This window comes from Lissotriton vulgaris, chromosome 2_1 (assembly GCF_964263255.1).
Source record: "Lissotriton vulgaris chromosome 2_1, aLisVul1.2, whole genome shotgun sequence".
In the NCBI taxonomy this organism is placed as follows: domain Eukaryota; kingdom Metazoa; phylum Chordata; class Amphibia; order Caudata; family Salamandridae; genus Lissotriton; species Lissotriton vulgaris.
In genome coordinates, this window is record NC_141687.1 from 515,778,531 (window position 1) to 515,805,509 (window position 26,979).

At 47.6% G+C, this 26,979-nt stretch overlaps 1 protein-coding gene across 1 annotated transcript in view; it reads left to right on the forward strand.

Moving 5' to 3' along the window:
* Nucleotides 1-26,979, forward strand: part of VPS8 (VPS8 subunit of CORVET complex) — a 1,704,823-nt gene that overhangs the window by 1,022,126 nt on the left and 655,718 nt on the right. Inside the window, exon 36 of the mRNA XM_086955430.1 lies at nucleotides 491-580. Coding sequence (XP_086811556.1) covers nucleotides 491-580 — 90 coding nt within the window. The remainder of the gene's footprint in view (nucleotides 1-490; nucleotides 581-26,979) is intronic.

The window sequence follows — 26,979 nt, forward strand, 5'->3', positions numbered from 1 at the left end:
TTGGCATAGATGTGAAACTGGAGGTTGAGAATGTGCAAGTTTCCCATTGTCTACCAGGGTTTATACATATATAATTGTATTAAATGAATCTGATGTCAATAAGCAAGACATTGTGCATAACCTCAGATGGAGGTTTTTCTGCAGTTGATGTTATTAAAGCAGTGGTGTCCACCATACATGTATAAGGTAGCAACGTTTTAGTTGTATGGTTCATTTTAAGGAAATCTTTAAGAGGGTATATAAGAAGGTGCAGGTTAGCAGTCTGTTTAAATTAAATGATTGGCTAGAAGTTTTGATCTTTATTTGGAGTAATTGATTTTTCTTTTTTCCTTTTCTTTCTCTATATTAATACATTTGTGTTTGTCAGTGAAACATACCAATGAAATAATTTAAGATGGGAATTCCAACCATGTTATGTTTCCAATGTATGTTGCAACGCAAACCAACTCCTTTTTAAAATTATTTTTACCAAATGATTTACTTCTTACAGATTACCCAGAAACATAAGCTACATGAAGCATCTGCCTACCTCTTAGAGAAGAAAGGAGACGTCCAGGGAGCTTTCACCGTCATGCTTAAGGTACATAAAATGGACTGCTTTACTTACTACATCATTCACTTTCTGTAAACCGATAGCTTTGGAATTGTTTTCCGGTAAATCCATACAATACATTCCAAGAATTAGTAATCCCGTTCTCCTCATGAACTTTTGAATGCATCGCTTAAAGTTGTGGTCTTCTTTTTTTTACATGAGTGAAAGTGTTACAGCTGATCAATAGCTTTAGATCATTGATTGATTGATAATGTACACTGGAGGAAGAGAAATGTACAGCCTGATCCCATTTGGCATCAGAATGAATGTTAATGTGTTGTATATTTGGTATGTTAGTGGTGATACCTTTACAATAACCCCAAACATATACAAATATGGGAAAGTACATAAACCTTCTAGACCACAGAGATTCTTCCATCAGATGTATCTTCTTTATATGCATCTGACGAAAGAATGTGTACTCTTGATTGCTAGTGCTCTCTTTATCTGTTTTATGAAATGAATAAATATTATCACAAACCACAATTTGTTTTGACACAGCGACAAACACCTCACAATAGCAAATTTTCAAAGATCTCCATACATCACAAAAACGTTAGTTTAAAATGTCTTTTTCATCTTCCAAAATGAAGCATGAATTAGCAAAGTGAATTTTGCCAAGTTCATGGACTTAATTGAATCTAATTCAAAGAGGCAAACCATCACCCTCATGAGTTCTTGTCTAAAATCAATGAAAATTAGAAGCATCCAATCTAAATATAAATTATAAACTGTCATTCCTAGACTATATTTTAATCCTTCTGCTTTATTTTGTCTTTGATAATGTAGCAATATTCTGTTGTTGGATAATATATGTTTGTTTAAATCTAATAATTATTTGTTTATGCAAATCAGAGGACGGCCAAACAGTGTGGCGTCACACCCCCCAAAAAAAGGAAATGGCCAATTCATGAAATGCGAATTGCAAAACTGTCAAAATTCACATTCAGTACAACACTATTCTGATAGAGCCTTCAAACTACAGATTACTCGCCTTGTGGTTTTGCCCAGGCACCAGACTGGATCTGGAAACTTTAAAGCAAATCCCATGTGCTTCGACATGTGGCATTCTGCTGCTCTCCATAGAGTCTGTATTTTGATATTTGATATTTTGATATTTGAGGGTATATTTATAGAGCGCGACGTTCGCTCCGGAGGGAGCATCTTGGCGCTGCAGATTCTGACTAGTCAAACCTTGAGGTTGAAGGGGGGATTAGATGGCTGCTTTGGCGTAGTCATCGGGGATGTTAAAAATCCAGGTCTTTAAGAGCTTTCTGAAGGATTTTTCCAGCGTCTGATGCCGGAGAGTTTTGGGCAAGTTGTTCCATGTCTTAATAGCCAGAGAGCTGAGGGCCTTGCCGCCCTTGGTCTTTAAGTTATATTTAGTAGGGAGGATGAGATTATCATGTGACGAACGAAGAGAACGACTGGGGGTGTAGTGGGGAAATCGTCTGGAGAGGTACTTAGGGCCGGTTTTGTTGAAGGCGCGGAAGGCGATGAAAAGAATTTTGAAGAGGATTCTCTTATGGAGAGGTAGCCAGTGCAGTGTACGGAGGGCAGCAGAAATAGAGGTTCTGCGGGGTAGCCTGAGTACCAATCGGGCAGCGGAGTGAAGCACACTTTGAAGTTTAGATAGCATGTTCTTTTTTGCCCCTGCCAGAAGGCTGTTGCAATAATCTAGGCGGGAGATGATGAGCGCCACTGTCACAGTTTTCCTGGCCTCGGTAGGGAGGAGGTTGAAAAATTTTCTGAGTGATTTGATGATTCCGAAGCATTTACCAGCTACCGTTCTAGCGTGTATGTCAAAGGAGAGGTCGGAGTCAAAGATAACGCCAAGATTTCTGGCGGATGTAACAGTCTGGGGGGGAGCGGCTGAATCATCTGGCCACCAGAGGGTAGGACAGAAGGAAGCATTTTTTCCAATAGGAAGGATCTCAGTTTTGCTGGAATTACATTTTAAATTGTTGCGGTCCATCCAGCGGAAGACTTCGGTTAAAGAGTTTGAGATTGAGTTCGGCATCAGTGGAGTTGTCCTCTAGAGGCACGATGAGTTGTGTGTCATCGGCGTACGAGGTGACTGGTATACCAAAGGAATCGATCAGGGATAGGAGTGGGATAAGATAAATATTGAAAAGGAGGGGGCTCAGGATGGACCCCTGTGGTACACCAGACGAGACCGTCTTCTCTTTCGAGTGGAAGGGACCTAGGGCGACAGTTTGTGAGCGATCGGTGAGGAAAGATTTAAACTAAGCTAGAACAGTATCTGAGACGCCTATATCCATCAATCTACTGATGAGGATGGAGTGGGAGATGGTATCAAACGCCGCTGATAAGTCAAGGAGGATGAGAATGGAATTTTTCCTCTGGTCTTGTAACAATTTGATGGTATCTGATAGTTCTATCAGTGCAGTTTCAGTCGAATGTTTTTGACGGAAGCCTGATTGTTTGGGGTGGAGAATGTGGTTTTCTTCCAGGTGGCGTTTTAACTGTCTGTAGACTAGTTGCTCCGTTATTTTTCCTAAGGCAGGGAGTAGGGAAATTGGGCGGAGGTTGGTCAGATCTGTCGGGGATTTGTTGGCCTTTTTCATAAGGGGTTTGACAATTCCCTTTTTCCATCGGCTAGGGACAGACCCTGTGAGGAGTGAGGAATTAACTATTTGATTGATCATAGGATTCAGCTCCTCAATTAGTTGGTGCAGAATTTTTGGAGGACAGGGATCAGAAGGCGAGCCAGATTTGCATGCCAGGATGATTTCTCTGGTTTGCATTAGCGTGGCCGGTGAGAAGCTGCTGAGGATGCCAATGCTAGAGTCCGGTGGGGGGGGGGACAGGAGGGGTATCAGGGGTGGGAAAATTGTTTTGAATGGAGGCAATTTTATCTTCAAAATAGTCAGAGATTTGATCGCAAAGATCCTGGGATGGGGGAATTTCCGGTAAGAGAGCTTTGGGTTGAGTGAATGATTTTACTATTTTAAACAGCGTCTTTTGTTTTTGGTTGGCATCTGTAATGGCATTAACGTAAAAGGTTTTTTTTGCTGATTTAATTTTAGAGAGATACGTTTTCCTTATTAGGGTGTAAGCAAGACGATTTTCCTCATCGTATGTCTTGCGCCATTTACGTTCAGCTTTCCTGCATAGCAAATGAGCGTTAGCTAGGTCAGGTGTGAACCAGGGGGCCTTGGTTCTGGTTTTTTGATGGGAGGAGCCAGGACGCTTGGGGGGGAGTCTGGACTTAATTTCCCGAGAGATCCAGTTGTGCAAAAGGTCGGCGTCGGTTTCGACGTTCCCTGATAGAGTGGGGGATTGATAAGGCATTATGGGTTTGAGGCTAAAGTTTTCTTGGACCTTTTTCCAGTTGATGGAATTAGTGAGGAGGGGGTTGGCTTTCTTGCAAGAGGGCGGATTCGCAGTCTTAATGTGAAATGGGATCAGAGAGTGATCCGACCAGATCTGTGGCAGGGGGGAAGGGTGATTAAAGAAGAAAGATTGGTGCATACACCATCAAGGGTATGACCAAGGGAGTGAGTAGGAAGAGTGACGAGTTGCTGGATTTTAAACATATCCAGAGTTTGGGAAAAGTTGACGGATTGGGCGTCGGTTTTAGATTCAAGGTGTAAATTGAAGTCGCCGAGTAGGGTAAAATGTGAGTATCTTAGGGAGAAATGTCCCAAGGCGTCACATAACGAGTCAAGGAATTCAGTGGCGTTTCCGGGTGGGCGATAAATGAGGCCGCCTGAGAAGGAGGTGTGTTCATTTAACTTAATTGAAAAACCTAAGCCTTCTGTTTTTTTCAGTGGATCTAGACTGAAAGTATGACAGGAAAAGTTGTTTCTAAGTATAATGGCGACCCCACCACCTCTCCCCTTAGCCCTGTCTTGTCTGTAAAACGAGTAACCTTGGGGTAGGGCGATAGCAATATCGGGGTTACTCTCTTCCGTTAACCCGGTTTCGGTGACCATTAGGCAATCAAGATCTAAGTCGATGATGAGATCGTGTATGTCTTGATTGTGTTTGCACATGGATCGTGCATTGATTAGTCCTCCTTTGAGTAAAGGCTTGGAAGCGTTGGGGGGTGATGGAGCAGCTAGAGTGGGGCCTGAATTGGTAGAGGTCCAACGGCAAAGCTTGCAGCTAACTGAGCCGTTAAGAGTGGCAGGATCTAGTATGCAGGGGCAGTGCTTGGAGCCCTGTAGATGTTTGAGGTCACTGGGCTGGTAGCGAATGTGAGGGGAGGAGCGGACAGGGTCTCCTGCGCCTGTCGCGGTCTTGGCGCGGACGGGCGCAGACGGGTTTGCCTTAGGCGCTCCTGCTGCGCTCGTCCGCTGCGCTTCCTAAACATAGATGTAGATTCTGGATGTGCTGTCAGGGGCACTATATGACTGCCACAGCCACATGTTGATGTCAGTTCTTTTCTTTACATGCCTTCTGACACAGATCCGGAGCTATCAGCGCTGTTTATTTCTGACAGACTTTATTCTCCTCGTGAAATATTGCTAAATTGTACTTAATGTGCAGATATAGCCCTTAAACTGATCAATTTTAAGCTGTGTTGTGATCATAACTGACAAATGTCGGTGATGGTTCCCACAACGTCTACCTCTGGTGCCTTGGATCCTCGCACAACACTAAGTTTTGCAAGTGCTGTATGAAAATTAACTGAAAAGCTAGCCAAAACCGAAGAGCCAAGCTCCCTGTTGGCAAATTCCAAAGAAAGTTATGAAAGCTGACTTGATCGCAATTGAAGTCCAAGGTGCAATGGTGCTCTAGCTCCATGGGTTGTACTCGTAACTTCTCCATGTCCAAGTTCAGGTAAGTCACACATCACACAAGTCCCACAAAAAGCTCAAGAATGGCTCTCCGGCGTTGTGCTACTTTCACCATTTAAATTCACATGACTCCCCAGGGTGCTTCTCCGCCGCAGAGCCGTTCTTCGAACTGGCTCCAGAAGTGGTTCTGCTCTGAATTTCTGTTGAGTGCACTGGTACATCGGATGAACTCTGCCAGTTAAGAGAAGCTGTGGAAATCATTTTTATTACTTCACGAGATCCTGCTGAAGTGCCTTCGGGCCCTAAGGATCCACGGTGGAAGCCTGCCAGAGTCCATCCCCTGATTCTTCCTTGACACAGACCGCGCCACTTGCGCAGCATCATTGAGCAGGGTGCCACAGGCTCCTGCATCAGCGCAACATCTGATGCCAATCACAGTGCTGAGAACTGTGCCACCAGCATGAACCTCAGCACTCTCACCGATGCCGGACCTAGATCTGATCTTTTCATTCGAGTCTTAGGCTCAGCCTATCCTAGAACATCATTTTTCTGACCATTGCTGTGAAGTTGATGGCAGTGAAGACTTTTATGAGGAGCACAATATTTTTGAGAACATATGGTAGGGCAGTGGATTATACACCTAACCTGACATTGGACTACATTTTCTAAACCCAGTGGCGGCTGAGGAATCAGCATCTTTTGCCACTGTCATTGAGAGGGCAGTGGAAGGCCTTCATTTGACACTGCCCATGTTGGAAGTTAAAATCAGTGTCTTAACTGAAGTCCTCAACCCAACAGCAACAACAGAGGACCCTCTGCTGCCTTTCAACAACGCTCTTTCAGGCATATTGGTGGGCACCTAGGCAACGCTAGGATCTGGCCTGCTAGTTAATCAACAGATAGTAAGGCGGCACAGGCCTGCTCTCAGGACCTGTACTTCTTACTGCAACATCCTACCCCAGAGAGCCTGGTAGTTTAGGCATCATCCAGCGGCCTCAAACCCAGCTCCTTCGCTACCCTCCCACCCCACCTGACATGGAATCCAAGCAGATGGAAAACTTTGTGAAATGCTTTCCATCCAATGCTAGCCTTGCCTCACGATCGGTCAGTACCTCCTGCAACAGTCATTGTACACCTTGCAGGACTTAGTGGCGGAAACTTTGCCCGCTGTTCAAGCGAGGTCCGGCATACACTCCAGCATCTGATCCTCGATAGCAAATATGCTGCGAAATATACCATTTGTTCGGGCCTGAACAGAATTGATTGCATGGGTAGGTCAGTCTTGACCAGAATGGTGCTTGGGCCCCATGCCGGGATCGGCTCAACGGGCGTTTCATCAGATTTCAAGGACTCTCTGATGGACATTCTGTTGGATGGCTCATACCTTTTTGGGGTGAAAGCTGACTGCTCTTGAGAAAATTAAGAAGAGGAAGGCCATGGCTTACTCTCTGGGCCTAGCTCAGCCTGCTCAGCAGTTCCCCTAAGAGCAATGCCTCTTTAGTGACTTCACAAGGGGTATCAGAAGAGACAATGGCAAAATCATCAGCAGCAGCAACAGGCCTTCCTGCCCTTTGGATGGGAAGGCATGGGAGTTATGTGACAGTGTTAAGGTCAGAAGGGCGTTCCTCTACCCAAGCCTTTCAGCTCTCCTGATGGAGGAGCATCACATCAAGCCAAAGGGCGTTCCAGATAGTAGAACACAGATGCTCCCCACCGTTTCTATCTTATCTTAAGGGCATGCTACCCACATCACAACACCTTTCGGAGAAAACTTGTCCAAACTCCATGGAGAAGTTCAAACTCTTTGGCCAAAGGAGCATTAGAGAGGGTGCCGGCACAAAATATTGGGTCTGGTTGTTACTCCTGTTACTATCTGGTGTCAAAAAAGGACAGAGGCCTTTATCCCATCCTCGATCTCCACCCTCTGAGCTATTTGCTCTGTAAGGACAAGTTCAAAAAGCTCTCGCTTACCCATGTTCTCTCTTCCCTGGCGTTGTGTAGTTCCTATAAACCTATATAGGATCTGCTCGTTCAGACAACCTAGACCGTGGGATTGGTGTCTAGACTGATTCCAGACACACCTACCGGGTATGTTCGTCTGTATACCAGCTAGCTCACAGTGCCACTGCAAACTCCTCTTACCTAGGAGAGAATAGTTCTTGGCAACTATCAAACATGACAACTATGTCCCATCAGGAATTGTGGAAACGGTACAGTACTTTTCGCTCAGTCACTTGTACTCACTTTGTCCCCGAGAGATAGACAGAATAAACGGTGGGGACTTTCTCAATAAGCATTTATTGAATTTGCTTCTATCTAGTGTAAAATAGGTGTGCTGAAACAACCATAAGACCGAAACAAATATAAATGATTATAAGCACCAACAGAGTAAAAGGATGGTAGATTCCTACCATAGTGCTAAAACACTGAATACAGGCAGGTATAGAAATATTTATTTTTTCCACCAAGCAGCAACAATGTACATTAAACATATGTTGTCTTTTGTACACTTGTCATAGTTGCCCTGTACTTACAGTGATGAAGAGAAAGACGAGGCGTATAATACAATTCACGGCATACAATACATTATTCATTTAAAAAACATTACAAACAAAGGCTCTCCCGGTTCAATCTCCCCATAGCTATGACCTGATATGTCATTTACATTGGGACTGAATGTGTTAAGCGTTGCCAAGTCTACATATGTCCCCCTCCCATGTCTATTTTAACCCCTATATCCTGTAGTCAAATGTCGTCTTGTGTCTGCTACAGATAATCTGTCAGCAGTTGCCAGAAGTCCTTGGGTCTGGAGGCCTGATGTAATTCCTCCGCATACGCCCCCAGAGTTTCTTTACAGTATATCATGTCTGTTATCCAGTCTTTGAATCTAGGTGGTCTTTTGCTACCCCACTTCATAGCTATTCGTGTTTTGGCGAGTAAAAGCGTTACTGCCAAGAACTTACGTCTTTTAGCTAGTTTAAGTTTTCGGATAGCCAGCAGGCACACCAGTGGTGTGTTCGGAATGCGCTCGGCTAGCATGTTCGATAATGTATCTGTGATTTCCTGCCAATACGTGTGCAAACTGGGGCATGTCCATGCGTAGAAAATCAGCCTGGGGTGTGGTACAGCGCAGACATTTGTCATCCGCTCTAAGGCCATATCGGTGCAGTTTGACCTTTGATCAATATGTGTTACGGATACATTTAAAAAGAATGATCCGTAAATTGCAATTTGAAGTAAGTAAGTAAGTGTAATTGAGCACAACTGTAGCCCAGTCCTCTTCGGATATTGTTTCACCTGTTGTTTCCTCCCACCTCTGGAGCGATCTATCAGGCCGTAGAGTCTGTTCGTTCTGTGAAGCAGTATATAGTCGTGTGACTAGACTTTTTCGTGTAGGTGCTGTCAAGAGTATCTATAGTGCATTTAATGGTGTGGGTTCTTCCGGGAACGACTTGTACGAATCCTTAACTGCTGAACGCAGCCTGAAGTATGCAAACATCTTTAGTGGCGTTTGATGTGCACATAGAGATGGGTCTTTTTGCAGGATGAATTTCAGGTATAGAAATACATGACAGTGATAATGCGTACTCCTACGATGCGACCCTAACTAGATGTATCTAAGTGTACCTAGCATGTATGTAGGTGTAGAGCCAAGAATCCCTCTTGGATAAAGTCAACCCCATTACCTGAAGTGAGAGACTGTGGGACCCCGTCTTGGTCGGGAGATGGACATCACGTGAGGGATGTCAGACTGCTGCCAGCTGGAGTGTCTGCGTCTCATGTCAGTGTGTCAGCATGGAAGTCATTTTTCTCCTCTCTCTGCCTCAGCAAAGATTTGGTGTTTATTTACTCAAAGTGGTACCCTCAGGAGACCTACCTTGCTGTGTCATGTTGGACTAGAATGACTGAAGGAATGACCTTTATACATAGTTATTATGCAGGAGTTGGTAGTCGTGCTGAGATTCTAAGAATCCTCATGCAAAATGAATGAAGCTAATTTTCAGAGAAAACCCCACGTCATTTAAGCAGTACCGTAACTAGGTAAAAGGTCAGTACTAAGAAGGTTATGTAGTGTAATGCCACGGGAAATACAGGCGAAAGGTTTGGCTACTACCTGAGCCTATATCTGGGTACCTGTATGAAACATAACACTGGGTCCAGGAAACTAAATGGTGTAGCTCCACTTGCAGGACACATATTTTCACACAGTCCTACAGGCATTTTCTGTGGTTCCAGGTAGGCCAAGAGCACTTTCAGTGCTCTGTTGCCCCCTTTGGCCTGATCAGTGCACCTCTGGTATTCATAAGAGTAATGGTGGTGGTTGCAGCACATATGCAGCATTTGGGAATACCAGTCTTCCCATAGCTCGAGGACTGGCTATCGACAGCAGACTTACCACAGTCGTCAACCACCTCCAGATGATAGCCAACTTGTTAAAATTGCTTGGTCTCTCCATCTATGTGCAAGGGCACACCTGATAACTTCACAGCTACTCCCCTGTATCAGAGCCATCCTGGATACGGTGCTTTTTCAAGCTATTCCTCTGCCTCAATGAGTCCAGGACATTCAGGTTATGATTCTGACGTTCCAGCCTTTGACTTGCATCTCAGTGAGAGCAACTCTGAGGCTTCGGATCCTCTTGGCCTCCTGCATTCTGCTTGAGGATCAAGCCAGGTGGTGCATGCGAGGTCTGCACTGGGTTCTGAAGCTGCAATCAGCTCAGCACCAAGGCCATCTGTCAAACTTCATCCAGTTATGGAAGGAAAATGCAAAAGCTCTGTGGTGGTGGCTGCTTGACTGCACTTGGACCAGTGGCAGACGCTTCTCCCTACCCCAAACAGAATGAACAGTTATGATGAATGCATCATTGATGGTTTGGGGGTTATAATCTGGGAGTGGTGGAGATCAGAGCACTCTGGTCTTGGGTGGAAGCTCATCTCCACATCAACTTGTTGTAGTTGTGTGTGATTCATTTTGCACTGAAGGTGTTCCTCCAACATCAAGATGAAATGGGTGAAGGTTTTCACAGACAACACTGTTGCCATGTAGTACTGCAACAAACAGGGAAGGGTGGGGTTATGAGTCTAGTGCTAGGAGGCTCTGCACCATCGTGTCTGAACGCTCAGGGCATCTCCCTGATCCCCTAACACCTGGCAAGATCTTTCAACACAAGGGCGTACGACCAGTTGGTACATAGAGGATCTCAGGCTAATGAAACTCTACTACAGGCAAATGGATAACAAGTTAAGGCACCACAAATCAGCTCTAAGGTGCTACCACCAGCAGATACAGAACACCAAGTGCAGAGTTCTTGCAGAACGCTGGCACTAATAGCAGCAAGGAAATCTTTGCCATCATTAAAGTTTTCCTGCGACTCCTGCCACCTCCAGCAACATCACCACCTAACGAGACCTTTGCATAAAGCTCTCTAAATTCTTTCTTAACAGTATCACCTCCATATACGCAACTCATCTTCCCATCACAGCTGGAGAATGAACTCTGACCTCATGGTCCACTGTCACCATTGTTGAAATTGTTGCTACCATGAAAACCATAAACTCAGAGGGCCCATTTGACCCTTTCCCCCGCCATGCTTCTACCAAAGGTCTCCTACCGATCAGCGAAGCGCTGACACCCATCCTGAATGCCTCCTTTGCCTCAGTCACCTCTTCGGACACTTGAAAACTTACAACTGTTACTCCTCTGCTCAACCATCCGCTAACCCAATCATGCTTTCCAACTAAAGACCTATCTCCCTCCTACCATACTCGGCAAATGTCTTACAAAAAAAATCAACCAGATGCCTCACTGACCATTCAGCAACCACCAGCTCCTCTATGCCACATATTCTAGACTCTTATAGCGACATCTAGCCACAGATTTCTTAACTTAGAATATCCCCAGGCATACGACTGGATCTAGAAAACTTTCCCCTGCAGTACCTCCGCTCACCGGGGGAGGCATTGCCCTGCGCCGTCCTGATACGTCCAAAGTGACGTCAATGTAGCCATATAAGAACCCACCAACTTTTCTTCTTTTCCACTTCCCAACGCGGATTCGGAGTTTAGCGGTTCCTGTACCCTGTTTTTGTTCAGGCCTTCGTGACACCTTTCACATCTGGAGCAGTGTGTCAATGCCCGCGGGCTTTAAATCACGTGCACCCTGTTCGCAGCAGATGTCGGCAACGGATCCACACGAGATCTGTATGTGGTGCTTGGGCGATCACCACGACTCTGACAATCGTGATGCCTGCCGGCAGCTGAAGCTGTAGTCCCTGCGGGAACATCGAATGAAACTGTTGTCTGCCCGGGTGTCCCGGTCAGAGTCCTTATGGCGCCGGCTCCAGTCTCCGGCAGAAGGATCCAAACGACGCAGTTCTTCCTCCCACGCTGAGGTCTATGCTCGAGGCAGATCCCAGAGTCGTTCCCGTGGACCCCGTTCGCCTGCTGCAGGTACGCACAGGAAGAAGTCACGAAGGTCGTCAACCTCGCACAAGCATGCCGTTGTGGGCCGCGGCTCACAGTCTTCACCGTACGTGAGCCCTCAGGAGTCGACCCACGCCTATCCACCATTTCCTGGTTCAGCCCTTCTTTGGGTCTCCCCCTCTCCCTGGCATGCCTTCAGGGCACCACAGTGGGGAGTAGGGATTCAGGTTGGGGGTTCACCAGCAGGTTAGCCCTCGGCGCCGACCGATTGCCTTAACTCCGATTCAGGGGTCGCAACGACGCTGGGACACGGCCTGCATGGGCGTCCCACTCTGACATCTAGCCCTCTTTGCGCATCTTCACACAGTCCTGCGGGGCTCCCTGCATCGTCGCTGGATGTGGCTGCAACATGGAGTTCGACTCCAAGTCGACTTCATTCCTCCCCACAGGCACCTGTCACCCCGGCTGGACGAGTCCTCTACAGAGGTAGTCGGCGCCGTCCCGAAGTTGGGCGCCGCCGGTTCCGTCCCCGGCTGTTCCTCTACTGGAGGACGTGACCCCAGTGGGTTCACCATCCACAGGGTTTTTTCCATGCTCCACAGAGCAGGGCCTCTGTCATTGAGTGGACGGATTAGTCTGCAGCCATCCCCAACGTCCCCCCTTGCATGGCCACGTAGGCTAGCGTAGACTTTGCGAGGGCAGTTAATAGGGCTGCACATATCTTACGAATGCCGCCGCCCTCTGTCTCCCTGCCTTCGGCTCCTTTGTTGGATCTCCTTCACCACGGCATGGTGGATGTGGAGTCTCTGCTGCCTTTTGGCAGGTCATTGTATGATATCCTTCTGGGGACTTGGGTCAGACCCTCATCGGGTGACCCTGTGACCCGTGTCTTGCGCATCGCCACCGGCTGGCTCCAGATGACCCTGCCTATTTGTCCCTTCATCCTAGGGCTCTAGGACTAGTAGTCCAGCCTGCGTTTCCTTCCACTCCTCCACCATTGTTTCCCCCCACTCAGGAGTCTAGGTGGTAGGAGTCCTGTGGCCTCAATGTTTTTTGCCTCCAACAGCTCTGGCCTTCTGTCCCTAAACACGACCTGTGTGTTTGTTCGAGCTACTTCTGCCCTTTTAGACTCTGTCGAACAACTCCTTTCCTCTTTACAGGAGGGTCTTCGTGCTGACCTGCTCCAGCTTGTTCGGGAAGACCGTGACATGGCTCAGTTTTCTATCCGATCGACAATGGACATCATTGACTCAGTGGGTCAAGCTATGGGCAGCTCAGTTGCCTTACGTCGCCCTGCGTGGCTACGCGATGGTAGTTTCCCCGAGAATGTTCCGGAGCGACTCAGGGATTTGCCCTTTGACAGGACCCTTCTGTTTGATGAGCATGCTGACTCGGCTGTCCGGCATCTCTTCTCCGGATTTCCATGACTTCCTTGTTTTTAGTCCCCCATGGTGGATTTGTATTTTTGGGTGACGGTGTTGTCATTTTGTTTTCCTGATTTACGTCTCTGGGTTCAAGAGATTTCTCCCTAGGCAGACTGTATGGCTGTTGAGCCAGGTTTTTCCTTCCTTTGATGCACCTGGGTCAGCTGTTTAGGTGGTGCTTTTTGACCTCTGCCTATGAGCTTGTCTCAAGAGGTGTCCTTTGTTATTACCCAGACTGACTGTGCAGCTTTCGCCGTCTTGCCCTTTTCTCGTTGCAGCTGGCCAGTTGTTTCTGCATTTCTTTTTAGCCCTCTGTCTAAGAGCTCGGCTCAAAGAGGTGTCCCTTGCTTTTATAGGGATGTGCCATACCCTATGTGAGGTACTTGTTGGCTATTTTGTAGCTGCTCTCTCTGGCACAGGGACTTTCAACGGCTCCTGCGGAGTCCTATTCGGTTACTTCTCTTTTGTCCATGCTCTCCCTCCTGTTGTAGGATATCCCCACTAGTGAGACCAGCGGGGTTGGTGCGGTTCGGGTTTTGTATTGTAGTCTACAGTTGGTCCGTAGTTCTTTCTGGTCTCTATGGAGACACTCTGTGTGTACACACAGGTTACGTTCGCTGTCGCAGGGTGCTGGCGTTGTACCATCCGCCCCTGTCTTGGCTGTGTTCTACTCTCACTTTTTAGTGTGGGGAAGTGCTCATGTCTTCTCTCATGGCTCAGGCCCTGTAGGGTTTTTGCCTATGGGCAGTGGAGTTTCCACTAGCAACGTTTCTACTGCGTGTTACCTTGCAATCTATGTCTTTCTGCACTTCCCTGGCATGGTCTTCAGATCCTTTGCTCCTTACGTGCAGGGATTCAGGTCCTTCCGCTCCTGGCCTCTGCGCATGTTTTCTGATTCACTATGGCCTAATGGTTCTGGGCTGTCACTCGATTTCCACAGCTCTGTGTTCTGCTCCATGTATTTCACTGGTTGTGAGCTGCCAATCATAACTAACTGCACTGTGGTTTTCTTTTGTGTAGGTTACGGTGCAAGCATTCTTCTTCAGGATAATCGTTGTCATTATACAGTGTCTGTATGGGACTGTTTCTACCCTTTTTTCTCACAGACCTCTGTCTGTGTTTTTTACACTCTTACCTTGTGAGTGTGGTGGTCAGTGTCCCCGCCAGTCTCGCGGGGGGCAATAGTTCCGTCCCCGTCAGGGGGGATGTTATTGCTTTTTGGTGTTTTTGATACTGTTGTGTCCTGCTATGCTTAATTTGTTATATATATATAATATATGTATATATATATATGTGTATATATATGTATATATATATGTGTATATATATATATATATATATGTATGTGTATATATATATATATATATATATATACATACATATATATATATGCACACATATATATATATATATATATATATATATATATATATATATATATATATGTATATATATATATATGTGTGTGTATATATATAGAGGCCCAGGAGTGGGTTAACCTCTTGAATACCAATAATATCAACTTGGAATTCACTAGCACTATGAGCCATACCAGTATTCATTTTCTTGACATAGAATTATACATTCTTGACAACACCTTGGAAACCAAGCTCTACAGAAAGGAGACAGCGGGAAATTCTATTTTACATTACACCAGTTTCCATCCTAAACATCTTATTCGCAGCATTCCCTATGGGGAAATGCTGCGAATAAAAAGGATTTGCAGTAATTCCACTGATTTGGAGATGGCACAAAATGAATGTAAGGAAAGGTTCCTCGCCAGAGGTTATCCCATCTATATCATCCAAACAGCCATCAACAAAACTGCGGAACTGGATAGAATCCTGCTCCTTGTCCCCAAATCCAAAATCCTACCTACATCTCAAACTACCAAAACACCAGATTCTAGTACTGTCAGACTTATTGTGCCCTACAGCACCCAAAAAGGTGCGATTAGTAAAATCATCACCCAAAATTGGGCCCTTATTCGTTCTGACCCTATTATAGGCCAAAATATGCCAGCCAAGCCCAGTATTACGTACAAGAGAGCCATTTCCTTACATAACAGTCTGGTATCCAACTGCCCCGAAATTGCACCCTCTAAGGATTGGCTGAAATCTTCACGGGGTTTCATTAAATGTCACTCCTGTAAAGCCTGCACTTACGGTATTAACAAAACCAGTTACCGTACTGCCTTCAGTCAAAAAGATATCAAAATCTCCAAATCCCTTCACTGCAAAACTGAGTACGCCATCTATATTTTAGAATGTACGTATCCCTTACGGTACGTGGGAAGTACCAAACTACCAGCGAGTGTAAGGGTATTGCAGCACATTAGGGCAATCACCAACTCTGACCCTACTTACCCCGTGGCGAGACACTTTCGGGAGGTCCACAATAATAACCTAGTGGATCTGAAATATTATGTCATCGACACAATTCCGAAAACTAAACAGGGTGGTGATCGAGAACAAAAAATGCGCAAGTTGGAGACAAGGTACATCTTAAACTTCAACAGCAAAAGCCCCGGAGGTTTAAACAATACTGAAGACTTACACACATGTTTATAATTACTTTACTGAGCCTTGCTAGGAGTTGTAACTTTCTTTCTTCTCCCCCTTTTTTGGTAACCTGCCCCTTGCGTCCTTCTCCTCTTTGCTTTCTTTGTGACTAATTAGCTTATAGACCCAACATCCTTGTCAGATCAGACTGTCAGGTAGTATGTATTGACATTGAAAATACACTTTCATTGGTTTTTTCGTCCCTTGTGGCCGCCATTCCCTTCTCTAAAAACCAGAACCCTCACCTAGGGGTTTGTTTTTAACATTTGCACTTTATTCACACTTTGCACCAATTGCACTTTAATCTATATTTTCCCCCCCACTACCATCTGTGTTGACCATGGGTTTCTTAAAATACCCAAGAGGTTTTTGTAATTATATTGTTTACTCAGGCACATTATGATCAAGCATTTATGCAATAATTGTGAGATGACTTATAGGTTTCTACCATCGGGTCAAAATCTTTGTGTAAATATATGAAATGATTTTTTATGCTGAATTTATATATTTTTGTATGAAATTTTAAGAAAATATATTTTTATATATTTTTTTATATGCATATACTTAAATTTTTTTAACTCAATTTTATGCAATTGATCAGGTATTCATACTGTTATTTAAGCATTGAGTTTCTTTCCTTGTAAAAACGATGGTTATTAACTTCAGTCATTTACACGTTTATTTAACTGAGTTACTCTATATTTTAAACCAGATGGCAGATGCGTCGCTTTAAAATTGCTTTATTTTGTACAGCAACGCTTTTATCAAAGGAAGGGAAAAAGTTGCATTTCACTTTTTTCTATGTCTATCATTATCACAGTCACGTGCATAGGGTGCTAGCTGTTTTAATGGTCCATTCAATGCTTGAACGTTGTCATGTGATCAAGCCACTCCGGTGGTGAAACGCGTTATGGCTGACTGAAAAGAATAAACGCTACTTTCTGCACTCAACTTGGGCTCGTGTCTGCTTATCGTTTGCATGCTGGAGACATCACGCTGCATCTGACTTTCCTAAGCGGCTCTTGGGATATATATATATATATATATATATATATATATATATATATATATATACACGTCTTTGTCTTCGGTATATATATCATGATTTATACACACAGTGAGAGAGTATGCATACTAGGTTTTCCTTGTCCTAGTATCGGGCGGTTTGCCCCATACTTTCTCTTTTTCTCTCGCCCTCTCTCATAAGGAACAGAGTATTCTGTGTGTCCCCGGCTTGCTGGATTCCCTTCGCCATTTGTCCCTCTGGGTACGGTTGGCAGGTTGACTACTTGGTGCTGTGCCCGCCTCGCTTTGCCGCCGCATGCGTTCTGTTGGTAATCCCATTACTTGGGCTTTCTTTAGCTGGGTGTGGTTCTTGCGGCTCACTCTGGTCTCCTTCTGTGTATCCTTCATACACATACCAGTATCTCCTGGTAGTCATGACTCAGTTTATCTCTGCATGGTGATATCTGTACCCTCCACCTTTTGGCTGTATGCTCAGAGGGCATGCTCTGACGATGACATACTATCTTCACCCTTTTTCTGGGACTCAGTCTCTGGTGGATCCATGGGATACGGTGCTCAGTTACTGTCTTTTTGCAGAAGTTTATGGACTTTCTTCCATTCTGCAATTCCCTTTCTTGTGTCTCTTTTCGCCCTTGTCTGGACGTCCTCTGACGGATTGTGGTGCCTTTGCCTCTCCTTGTTCATACTCCCTTCCAGGGTTGCATAGGTCTGGTGTCAGCTGTGCTGGCACTGCTGTTCCTACCGTGTTTATTCTCTGTTATTGACGGATAAGTTCTCTTGGAACTTGGTGGGTTTCATTCACAGACCCTCCTCCAATGGGGTATGGCTTTGGTATATTATATTCTAAGTTAAGGAATCTGCTGCTAGATGTCTCTATCAGATGAACGAGTTACTTACCTTTGGTAACAATGTATCTGGTAGAGACACAGTCTAGCCGCAGATTCCTTAACACCCACCTATCCTTTCCAATCTGCGAGGACCTTTCCTGGTGGGGTTCCACCACCCCGCCTCCTTACAGGTGGCTTTGGTCTTCCTGAGGGGTGCTCTCATCACCTACCTCTGGGGCAGGGTGTGTCATTCTGTGTGTGCCATTGGCCCTCCACCCATTCTCGTTTTTGAGTGGCTAGGTTCTGTGCTTTTCAATGCTGCTCCACCTGGGGTCCTCCATCGTGGAGATTCTCATGTTTGTCTACCCTCACTCCGCCCTCATCGGTTTCTCCCCATTTCTTTGGGGTCTCCTTGTCTATGCTACAGTTGATTGTGTTGAGATTCTATTTGACTATGCTACAGTTCATAGGTCACTGTGGGGGGTGTTGTCAACGTTCTATGTGGTTATTCCCTTCTGGTCACTTGCGGTGAGTCATGTGGTTCCAGTCTTGTTGTCCTTTACAATTCCATCCTGTGGTTACAGTCTGTTTTTCATACAGTTCTATCCTGTGGTTGCAAACTGTCCTTCGTCAAGCCATTTGTTTCAATTGCCGTTGCCTCTTTGGGGGTGGGGGAGGGGCAGGTCTTTGCTTTGATGGGACTTTTGATGGGGCGAGTGCTCTGTTCGCCCACTTCAGTCCCTACATGTCTTGAGTACTCTTTTATCATGGTGTTGTTTCTCATTCAATGATTTTTTTATCGTTGTTGTTTTCGAAGGTTTTTGCTCTTTTTTGACACATTGTTCATATACTCTCGCAGTTTTTGTCTTGGCTCCGCTTTGTGCCGCTGAAAAGTTTCACTGTAGAAAACTCACGTCAGCACGCCTGGGGCAGGGGTCTTATATGGCTCTATTGATGTGACTTCCGTGGACGACGTCCGGACGGGGCCGGGCACAGAGGTACTGCTGGGGAAAAAGTTTTCTGGATCCATCTGACGCCTGGGGATATTCTAGGTTAAGCAATCTGCGGCTAGACTGTGTCTCTACCAGATACATTGTTACCGAAGGTAAGTAACTCGTTCTTCAGGCCCAAGCACAGTACAGACAGAACATCACTAATTGCCGCCACAGACGTCATCTGCATGATCGTTGACCGAGGAGACATGCAGCCCTCATCAACCGCAAACTGGACATGACTGCAAAAGTCAACGCCATCACTGCATCCTGCTTCCACACCCTGAAGATGCTGAGTAAGGTCTTCAAATTGGCTCCCAAGCAACACAAAAAAAAATGTTTACTCACGCCCTAGACACCAGCTAGTGAAGAGAAAGGCAAGTTCTCCCTACAGCTGTGCATTACTCAATAATCATAAACCAATAAACCTGAAGCAGGGACCACGCTGGAGCCCTACTCCTAGGGAGGGATGGGGTAGGGAGGAGGAGGAGACCTTGAATTACTTGGCCAAGGGATACACTCTTCCTACTATTATCATAACTAACTACACAAAGGTATCCAATACCTGAATACAGGGCTTTCCTTTACAACTAAGTACAAGACAAATCTTTCCTTATTATATGTTGTAACTACTCCAGAGTGTTGTCACAGAAAAAGAAAATATTCATTCTCTTTCCCACCATATATATAGGCAAATTGAAATTGAGAATTAGCTGAATTTTTTAAGAAAATCTGGGTTAAGGTCTCTTTTCAGAATGAACCTATATCAGATGCAGATAGTGGCTCAACAGGGCTACATAAGAAGTCTTTTTTCAATCCCCCAATTTTCTCTATACTTCCAGAGGTTTTGGCCTTTAAAGAAGCCATCATTATAGATGTAGAGAATCTTGACACAAAGAGAATGGGATATCAGAGCTTATCTAGGAGGGAAAGAGAAGCATATGCAGTAAGGCTGATTTGTTTATAAAACAGGCTTAAAAAGGTGGGGCAATTGTCATTCAGACGAAAGAAGACTACCAGAATGCTTGCCTATGTCTTCTGGGAGAGTAGATGAATTTCAAGGTTCTGAAGTCAGATCCTACTAAAGTACTTAACCCCGTGCTTGCTAATGACGAGCTCAGCTCGTCATGAGGCACAGTGGAGCTGTGCTCATGACGAGCTGGGCGCGTGATAACAGCCGCCCCAATTCCCCACGCGGCGAATTCCACGCCTGTGCGGACGTTCCACGGGAGTGGGCGGAGTCATGACAAGAGCACAGCTCCACTCTGCCTCATGACGAGCTGGCCTCGCCATAAGCACTGCGGCGCCGCGCGCGGCTCCTCTCCCCCCGCACCACGGGGGAATTACCCCCACGGCGAAGGGGTTAAGAAGAGAATAAGGCAAGGGGGAACAACGGAATTGCCCACAAAGAGGTGGATTTTCTGATTACAGCCAAGTCCAGAATGCCCTATTTTTACACACTTCCCAAAATACACAAAAAACAACTACCACCTCCTGGCCGTTCTATTTTTTCATGTATTGGTGCTCATTGCAAGTTATTTAGCTTTGGTAGCATCTGTTTACATACAAAATACTCAAACAGTTACAGTACCAATAATCTACATTCAGTTACGCCTTGTCAGTTAGTACATAGAGGCTCTTACAGGTAAACAGAGCCTACATTGCTACAGACATTAGACCCATGGGTCTGGCTTATACAATAAGTTCCTCGGTTCTCCCTTACGGTTAAGCATAAAGCAGATTGCCTCGCTTGGTTAATACTAATATGTACATTTAAAAGCCAACTAAACGAGAAAGGAAAAATAAAAGGGCATAACGGATAGATGGGATGATCTCCCCAACTTCTGTATCCCGGTCACTGTGGCTAACATCTATGGATAAATGTGTGGGAAGGAGGCACCTAGGGTGCCTGTGGGAGGAACCAGGGCTTCATTGTAAATTGACCCAGCCATCAACATATCAGGGTAGGGGTAGCAGCCACAATGGCCATCGTTGTCAAGAGCTCGCCGGAAAAGAAAAAGCTGTCCCAAGTCGGCGCCTGTAGACAGTGCTTAACAACACTCGACTGTCATCCAGGTTAGTCTCATTCAGTGCATCATGTTCTCCGACACCAAGGTCTGCTTTGTCAGTTGCGCTTTCCCGTCCGGATAGTACCTTTGTCCACAGTCCTGTTATAGGGTGCCTGCACAACCCTCTGGCCTCTTCTCTCAGTAGCACTCTCTCCTATGCCCTGGCAGTTATGTCTTTTACCCACACCCCCTCCTCAGGACCCACTCAGGCCATAGCTATCCTCCTCCTAGCCAGAGCTAGAGCCACCTCTATAAACCTGGTGCCAACCTTTCAGGACTTGGGCTTAGGAAAGGACTCTAAGAGGCACGTTTCCATGTGCATGTAAGAGTACAGTTAAGCACGTTGTTCAGTCTGCCCAGCACATCACTGTATAAACCTACAGGCGGGGGCAGCCCCACGCCATGTATCAAAGCCAGCATCGAAATGTTCACACCGAGGGCACTCTTGAAGGTTCACCACTGTATAGGACCTGATTCTGTGTGGCGTCGGATATGTTCACGGCAAAGCTAGAAATTGAAGGCTATATTGTCACTTCTTTGATTACACGGACAGGTGGAAAAAACACATTTGTACAACAGGTAGATGAAATGAAATGAAAGGTGTTGCTTGTATAGCGCATCTGTCACTCCTAATGGAGTCTCCTGGCGCTGTAAATTACAAAGATCAGTTGTGTAGATTGAGACCTAAATTAGGGCCAGGCAGCAGGCAACAGATGCTCCAAAGATCCATGTCTTTAAAGCCTTTCTACACTGCTCCTCCTGTTCAATTACTCTGAGTTCCTTTGGCATGCACTTCCAGGCCTTTGCTCCCAGTACTGTGGCTGATTTCGCTCCTCTAGTTGTTAGTTTAAAGCCAGGCACATTAAGCAAGTTTGCAGCACTAGATCTTAGTGTTCTCGCTGTAGTGTATGGTTTGAATCTTGCTGAAAGATATACCGGACCCAGATGGAGGTATGCTCTGAAAGTCGTCAACAGTAGTTTAAACAAGATTCTTTTATGAACTGGGAGCCAGTGAAGGGTCATCAGGGCGGCAGACGCTCTACGAGGAAGCCCTAGGACCAATCTGGCTGCTGCATGCTGAACTACCTGTAGTCTCCTCAGAGTGGTTTTATTGATCCCTGTGAGAAGACTATTGCAGTAGTCCAGCCATGATAATATGAGAGCCACTGCCACTGTTTTCCTAGCGGCCAACGGGATCAGATTGAACAACTTTCTCAGGGTTTTGATAAGGCCAAAACAAGTCCCTGTTATCGTTATCTTCAGGACATGGGGTTTGATGGAGAGGGAAGAGTCAAACCAAACGCCCATTTTTTGCAACCTCCACCGTTTATGGGGAGGGGGGGGGGGGGGGCTGCAGTGTTATCTGCCCACCAATCCTTTGGTTGGAAAGAATTGTTTTTTCCAATAGGTAGAATTTCCGTCTTCTCATTATTACAGCAGAGATGATTATTTTTCTTCCATTTGATGGCTGCTGTAAAACAAGCTTTAACATTTTCTTCTGCTTCAGTGGAATTCTTTTCCAATGAAAGAATCAGCTGAGTGTCATCAGCATAAGATGTAATGTTAGTCCCATAGGTTGAGATCAACGAGATAAGTGGGGCCCTATATATGTTAAATAGAAGTAGACTAAGAGAGGCCCCCTGTGGGACCCCCGTAGTAACGAAACATGGCAATGAGAGGAACGATCCCAAGTACCTGCTTCCTGATGTAATCCTTTCCAATGCAGAATCAGAAATGCCACAAGATCCCAGTCTGGCTAGCAGGATATGGTGCAAGATGGAATCAAATGCGGCAATCTGAAAGAGACACGTTAGTGATAGATTCCTTACCTTAGAATAATATCCCCAGGCGTCAGACTGGATCCGGAAATTTTTGCGCAGCAGTACCCTTGCGCGTCGGTAGGCATCGTCTGCGGCTCCGCGTCCGTCGTCGGTGTCTTGGGCGCCGTGTTGACGTCGTGGGAGTACTTAGACGCTGCCTCCGCGTGCTGACGTCAGTTCTTCTTTTTTCCGCGCCAGCTAGCGCAGATCTGGAAAAAGTTGTACCCAAGTCACTTTTTGACTAACCTTTTGAGATCCTTTTTGATCAATTTTTCGAAGTCTATCGACTCCGACGGTGCCGGTAGGGATGCCCGGGTTCAAGCCCTGCGCCGACTGATGTCGGTTACCGACCCCCATCGCCTGTGCCTGCACTGTTTGGGCCTGGACCACAACGACAAGTCCTGCTCCTACTGCCAGGCCCTGACGTCTAAGGTTAGACGGGAGCGGTCCCGTAAGCGACTCGAGCTTCGGCAGTCTGCCCCGCGCCGCTCGAGGTCCCGGTCCGAAAGGAGGTTGAGGGACCGGTCGCGGGGGCGGAGCCCCCACAGTTCCGGGAGTCATCATCGGTCTTCGGGCTCGAAGTCCTCAGGTAAGAGGCACAAGAAGTCGAAGAGGCACCATCGCTCTTTTGACTTCCGCAGACGCTCTCGCGACGCGGCCGGGGGTTCGGGCGATACTGCCCACGCGGCTCCGCAGGAGCCGCAGGTGTCGCGGCCCTCCCCACACCCGCCTGTCCCTGGGCAGGACGCGACGCCGAGGGAGATTGCTGACTTCCTCATGGCCATGAGGTCGCTCGCTCCTCCGTCGGGTTCCGCGGCGCCTTCGGCCAAGCGGTTCCGACTGGGTCCCCACGCGGACCACGTGCTTCGGCACTGGCGCCGTCGGCGACTTCGGTCTCGACCTCGCAGGGTCCCACTGGGTCCGGTTCCGGATCCGGGTGGTCGCTGGTCGCCCTAACGACCTCGCCGACGCCAGCCCCTAGGGTGTCACCCCTGGCGCGGTCCCTGGACGACGTCGTCCCTGGTCCTGTGCTCGTTTCGGGTCCAGCGCCGCTCGGCGCCGCTCTCGACGCCTCTGGGAGATTTTTATTTCAATGATCCGGCCCCATCCTTTGAGCCTGAGTACCAGGCTGTGGGTGATGAGGACGATTGGGAGGGGTCTGAGGACCCTCTGGCACGTGAGTGTCAGTCTTCTGTGACTGGACAGGAGAGCTTGGGGAGGCCAGTGGGCTGGACACTTCGTCTGACACTGGCGTTGTCTCCCCTCCTAGCGTGGCTACGGAGGAGGGGGCTGCTTATAGCGTGGTGCTGATGAGGGTGGCCAAGGCCCTGGGCCTTGAGCTCCCCGTCGCGGCCATGAGGACTAACCTCCTCACTGAGGTCCTTAAACCGCAGTCAAGCTCGGCCGAGCCTCTGCTGCCGTTTAATGAGGCCTTGTCGTACGTTCTTTTGAGCACTTGGTCCAGGCCAGACACAGGTCAGCCTGTGGATAGGAACGTGGCCAGACGCCACCGCCCGGCTACGGGTGACCCTTGCTTTCTGTCCACCCATCCCACCCCTGAGAGCCTTGTTATCCAGGCCTCCAATTCCCAGACCGCATTCCCGTCGGCTCCCCCTGACCGGGAATCTAAGAGGTACGAGAATTACGGAAAAAAGATTTTCTCCTCCCTAATTTTGGGATTGTGGTCCGTTAATACCGCATGCCTCTTAGGCCCCTACACCCACTCTCTGTGGGACACGGTCGCGGACGTGCTGCCACACTGCCCGTTGGAGGTACGGGCTAGACTCAGCCAAGCCCTGGTGGAGGGGCGGGATGCAGCACGGTATTCTATCCGGTGTGGGCTGGACACTACCGACTCTCTGGGCAGAGCGATGTCAATGACGGTGGCGATTCGTCGTCACGCCTGGTTGAGGTCCGCCAATTTCTCTGCCGATGTCCAAAAAACACTTATGGACATGCCGTTCGATGGCCGTCTTCTCTTTGACGACAAGGCAGACCATGCGCTTGAGCGCTTTAAGGACTCCAGGGCTACAGCCAAGTCCTTGGGCCTCTCGGCCCGCCCCAACAAATGGGTGCCTTTCGCTCCTTTCGTGGCCAAGGAAGGGGCGCCCCTATGCGTGCCGCCAGCCACGTGCCGCAGGCTAACATTCAGCACGTTGGCGGATGTGAAAACCGCCGTGGCAGTGGTCGGGGTCCACGGCGAGGCCAGTCCACACCTACCCCTGCAGCATCCGCCTCAAAACCTTCCTAGTCCGTCCTTTGAGGCCCATGTGACGCCAGTGGGGGGCAGGGTTCGCCATCACCACTCCCACTGGCGCACCGTCACATCGGTCAGGTGGGTGCTGCAAATCGTCCAAAGGGTTTACTCCCTCCCCTTCGAGACAACCCCTCAAGCCATGCCACCGCAACACCACCGCGTATCGGGGGATCATTTGCGACTTCTGCAGGAGGAAGGTTCGGCCTTCTTGGCCAAGGGGGCCATCGAGTGCGTTCCTGGGCCGGAAGTAGGGTGTGGTTGCTACTCCCACTACTTTCTGGTACCCAAGAAGGGCGCAATGTCATCAGTTCTGCACGTTGGAATTTCCAAGGCGGCACTCGCTCGGAGACGCTTTTCGTCGCGAGTGGAGTTGCGGTCTTTTGTACACCTTTCCGCCTATACCACTTCTGCCCAGAGTGCTGATGAAGATCAAGCGCGACCAGGCACAAGTCATCCTTGTGGCTCCGGACTGGGCACGAAGGTACTGTTATCCCGAGCTACTCAGTATGTCAGTCGATCCCCCGGTTCGTCTGCCTCTTCGGGAGGACCTTCTGTTGCAGCAGAAGGGGACGGTCCTCCACCCGAACATGTCCAGTCTCCACCTCCATGCTTGGAGATTGAGCGGCGACAGTTGGGGCCATTTGACTTGCCTCCTGAAGACTGTAACATCATTCTGGCAGCCAGGCGTCCCTCCACAAAGTCGGTATACGCCTGCAGGTGGAACAGATTTGTGGCATGGTCCACAGCAAAGGCTGTGGATCCTCTCTCTGCCCCTCTTTCTGAGGTTCTTCTCTTCCTTCCTTCTCTTGCCCAGCAGGGCTCTGCTCTGGGCACTATCAAGGGCTACCTTTCTGCCCTTTCAGCCTTCCTGAGGCTGCCTGATCAGCCATCTTTGTTCAAGTCCCCTATTGTAAATCGATTTCTGAAAGGCATCACACACACGTTTCCACCTGTTCCCTTCGTGATGCCTCAGTGGGACTTGAACCTGGTTTTTACTTTTCTGATGTGTGCTCCCTTTGAGCCACTTCACAACTGTCCTCTCCGCCTTCTTACTCTGAAGACTGCTTTCCTGGTTGCATCACCTCTGCCAGGAGAGTGAGTGAGCTCCAGGCCTTATCCTCTAAACCTCCTTTCCTTTCTGTCCATCCGGACAAGGTTGTGTTGCGGACAAGACCCTTCCTGCCCAAGGTTGTCACGGCCTTCCACATCGGGCAGTCCATCGCCTTGCCCACCTTCTTTCCGCCTCCGCATCCCTCAAAGGAGGAAGAGCTGCTCCACCGTCTGGACCCTAAACGTGCGCTCTCTTACTATCTGGATCGCACACACCAGTTCCGGGTGGATGACCAACTCTTTGTTGGTTACGTGGGCGCTAAGAAGGGAAAGGCAGTGCACAAGTGGACCATCTCGCGGTGGATCATCTTGTGTATACAGGCGTGTTACTCTTTGGCTAAGAAGGAACCCCCTGTTGGACTAAGGGCTCATTCCACTCGGGCCACGGGGACTACAACTGCCCTGGGCCGAGGAGTGCCCTTGCAGGACATTTGTTAGGCAGCTACGTGGGCCTCGCTTCACACGTTCGCAAGACACTACTGCCTGGACAGCCAAGTCCGGAGGGATGGCTTCTTTGGCCGTTCCGTCCTCCAGGACTTTCTGGTGTGATTATTGGTTCGCAGACCCACCACCGGGGTTGGTATTGCTGGGGTATCTATTCTAAGGTAAGGAATCTATCACTAAAGTGTCTCTTTCAGATGCACAAGTTACTACTTGTGTAACGATATATCTGTAAGAAACATTAGTTAGTGATAGATTCCTTACCGACCCTCCCATCCTCCCCGTTCTGCGAACCGATATCTAGGGTTAAGGTCATCCCCTTTCAGGGCCCTAGTTTCATTGGCACCAGTGTTGGTTTTTAGCATGGCTCTGCGTTTATGGCGCGGAAAAGCCGTGTCTAAGAACTGACGTCAGCACGCGGAGGCGGCGTCTAAGTACTCCGACTACGTCATCACGGCGCCCACGACGCCGACGGCGGACGCGGAGCCGCAGAACACGCCTACCGACGCTCAAGGGTACTGCTACGCAAAAATTTCTGGATCCAGTCTGACGCCTGGGGATATTATTCTAAGGTAAGGAATCTATCACTAACTAATGTCTCTTACAGATATATCGTTACACAAGTAGTAACTTTTGCGACAGATCCAAAAGGATCAAGACTACTTTCTT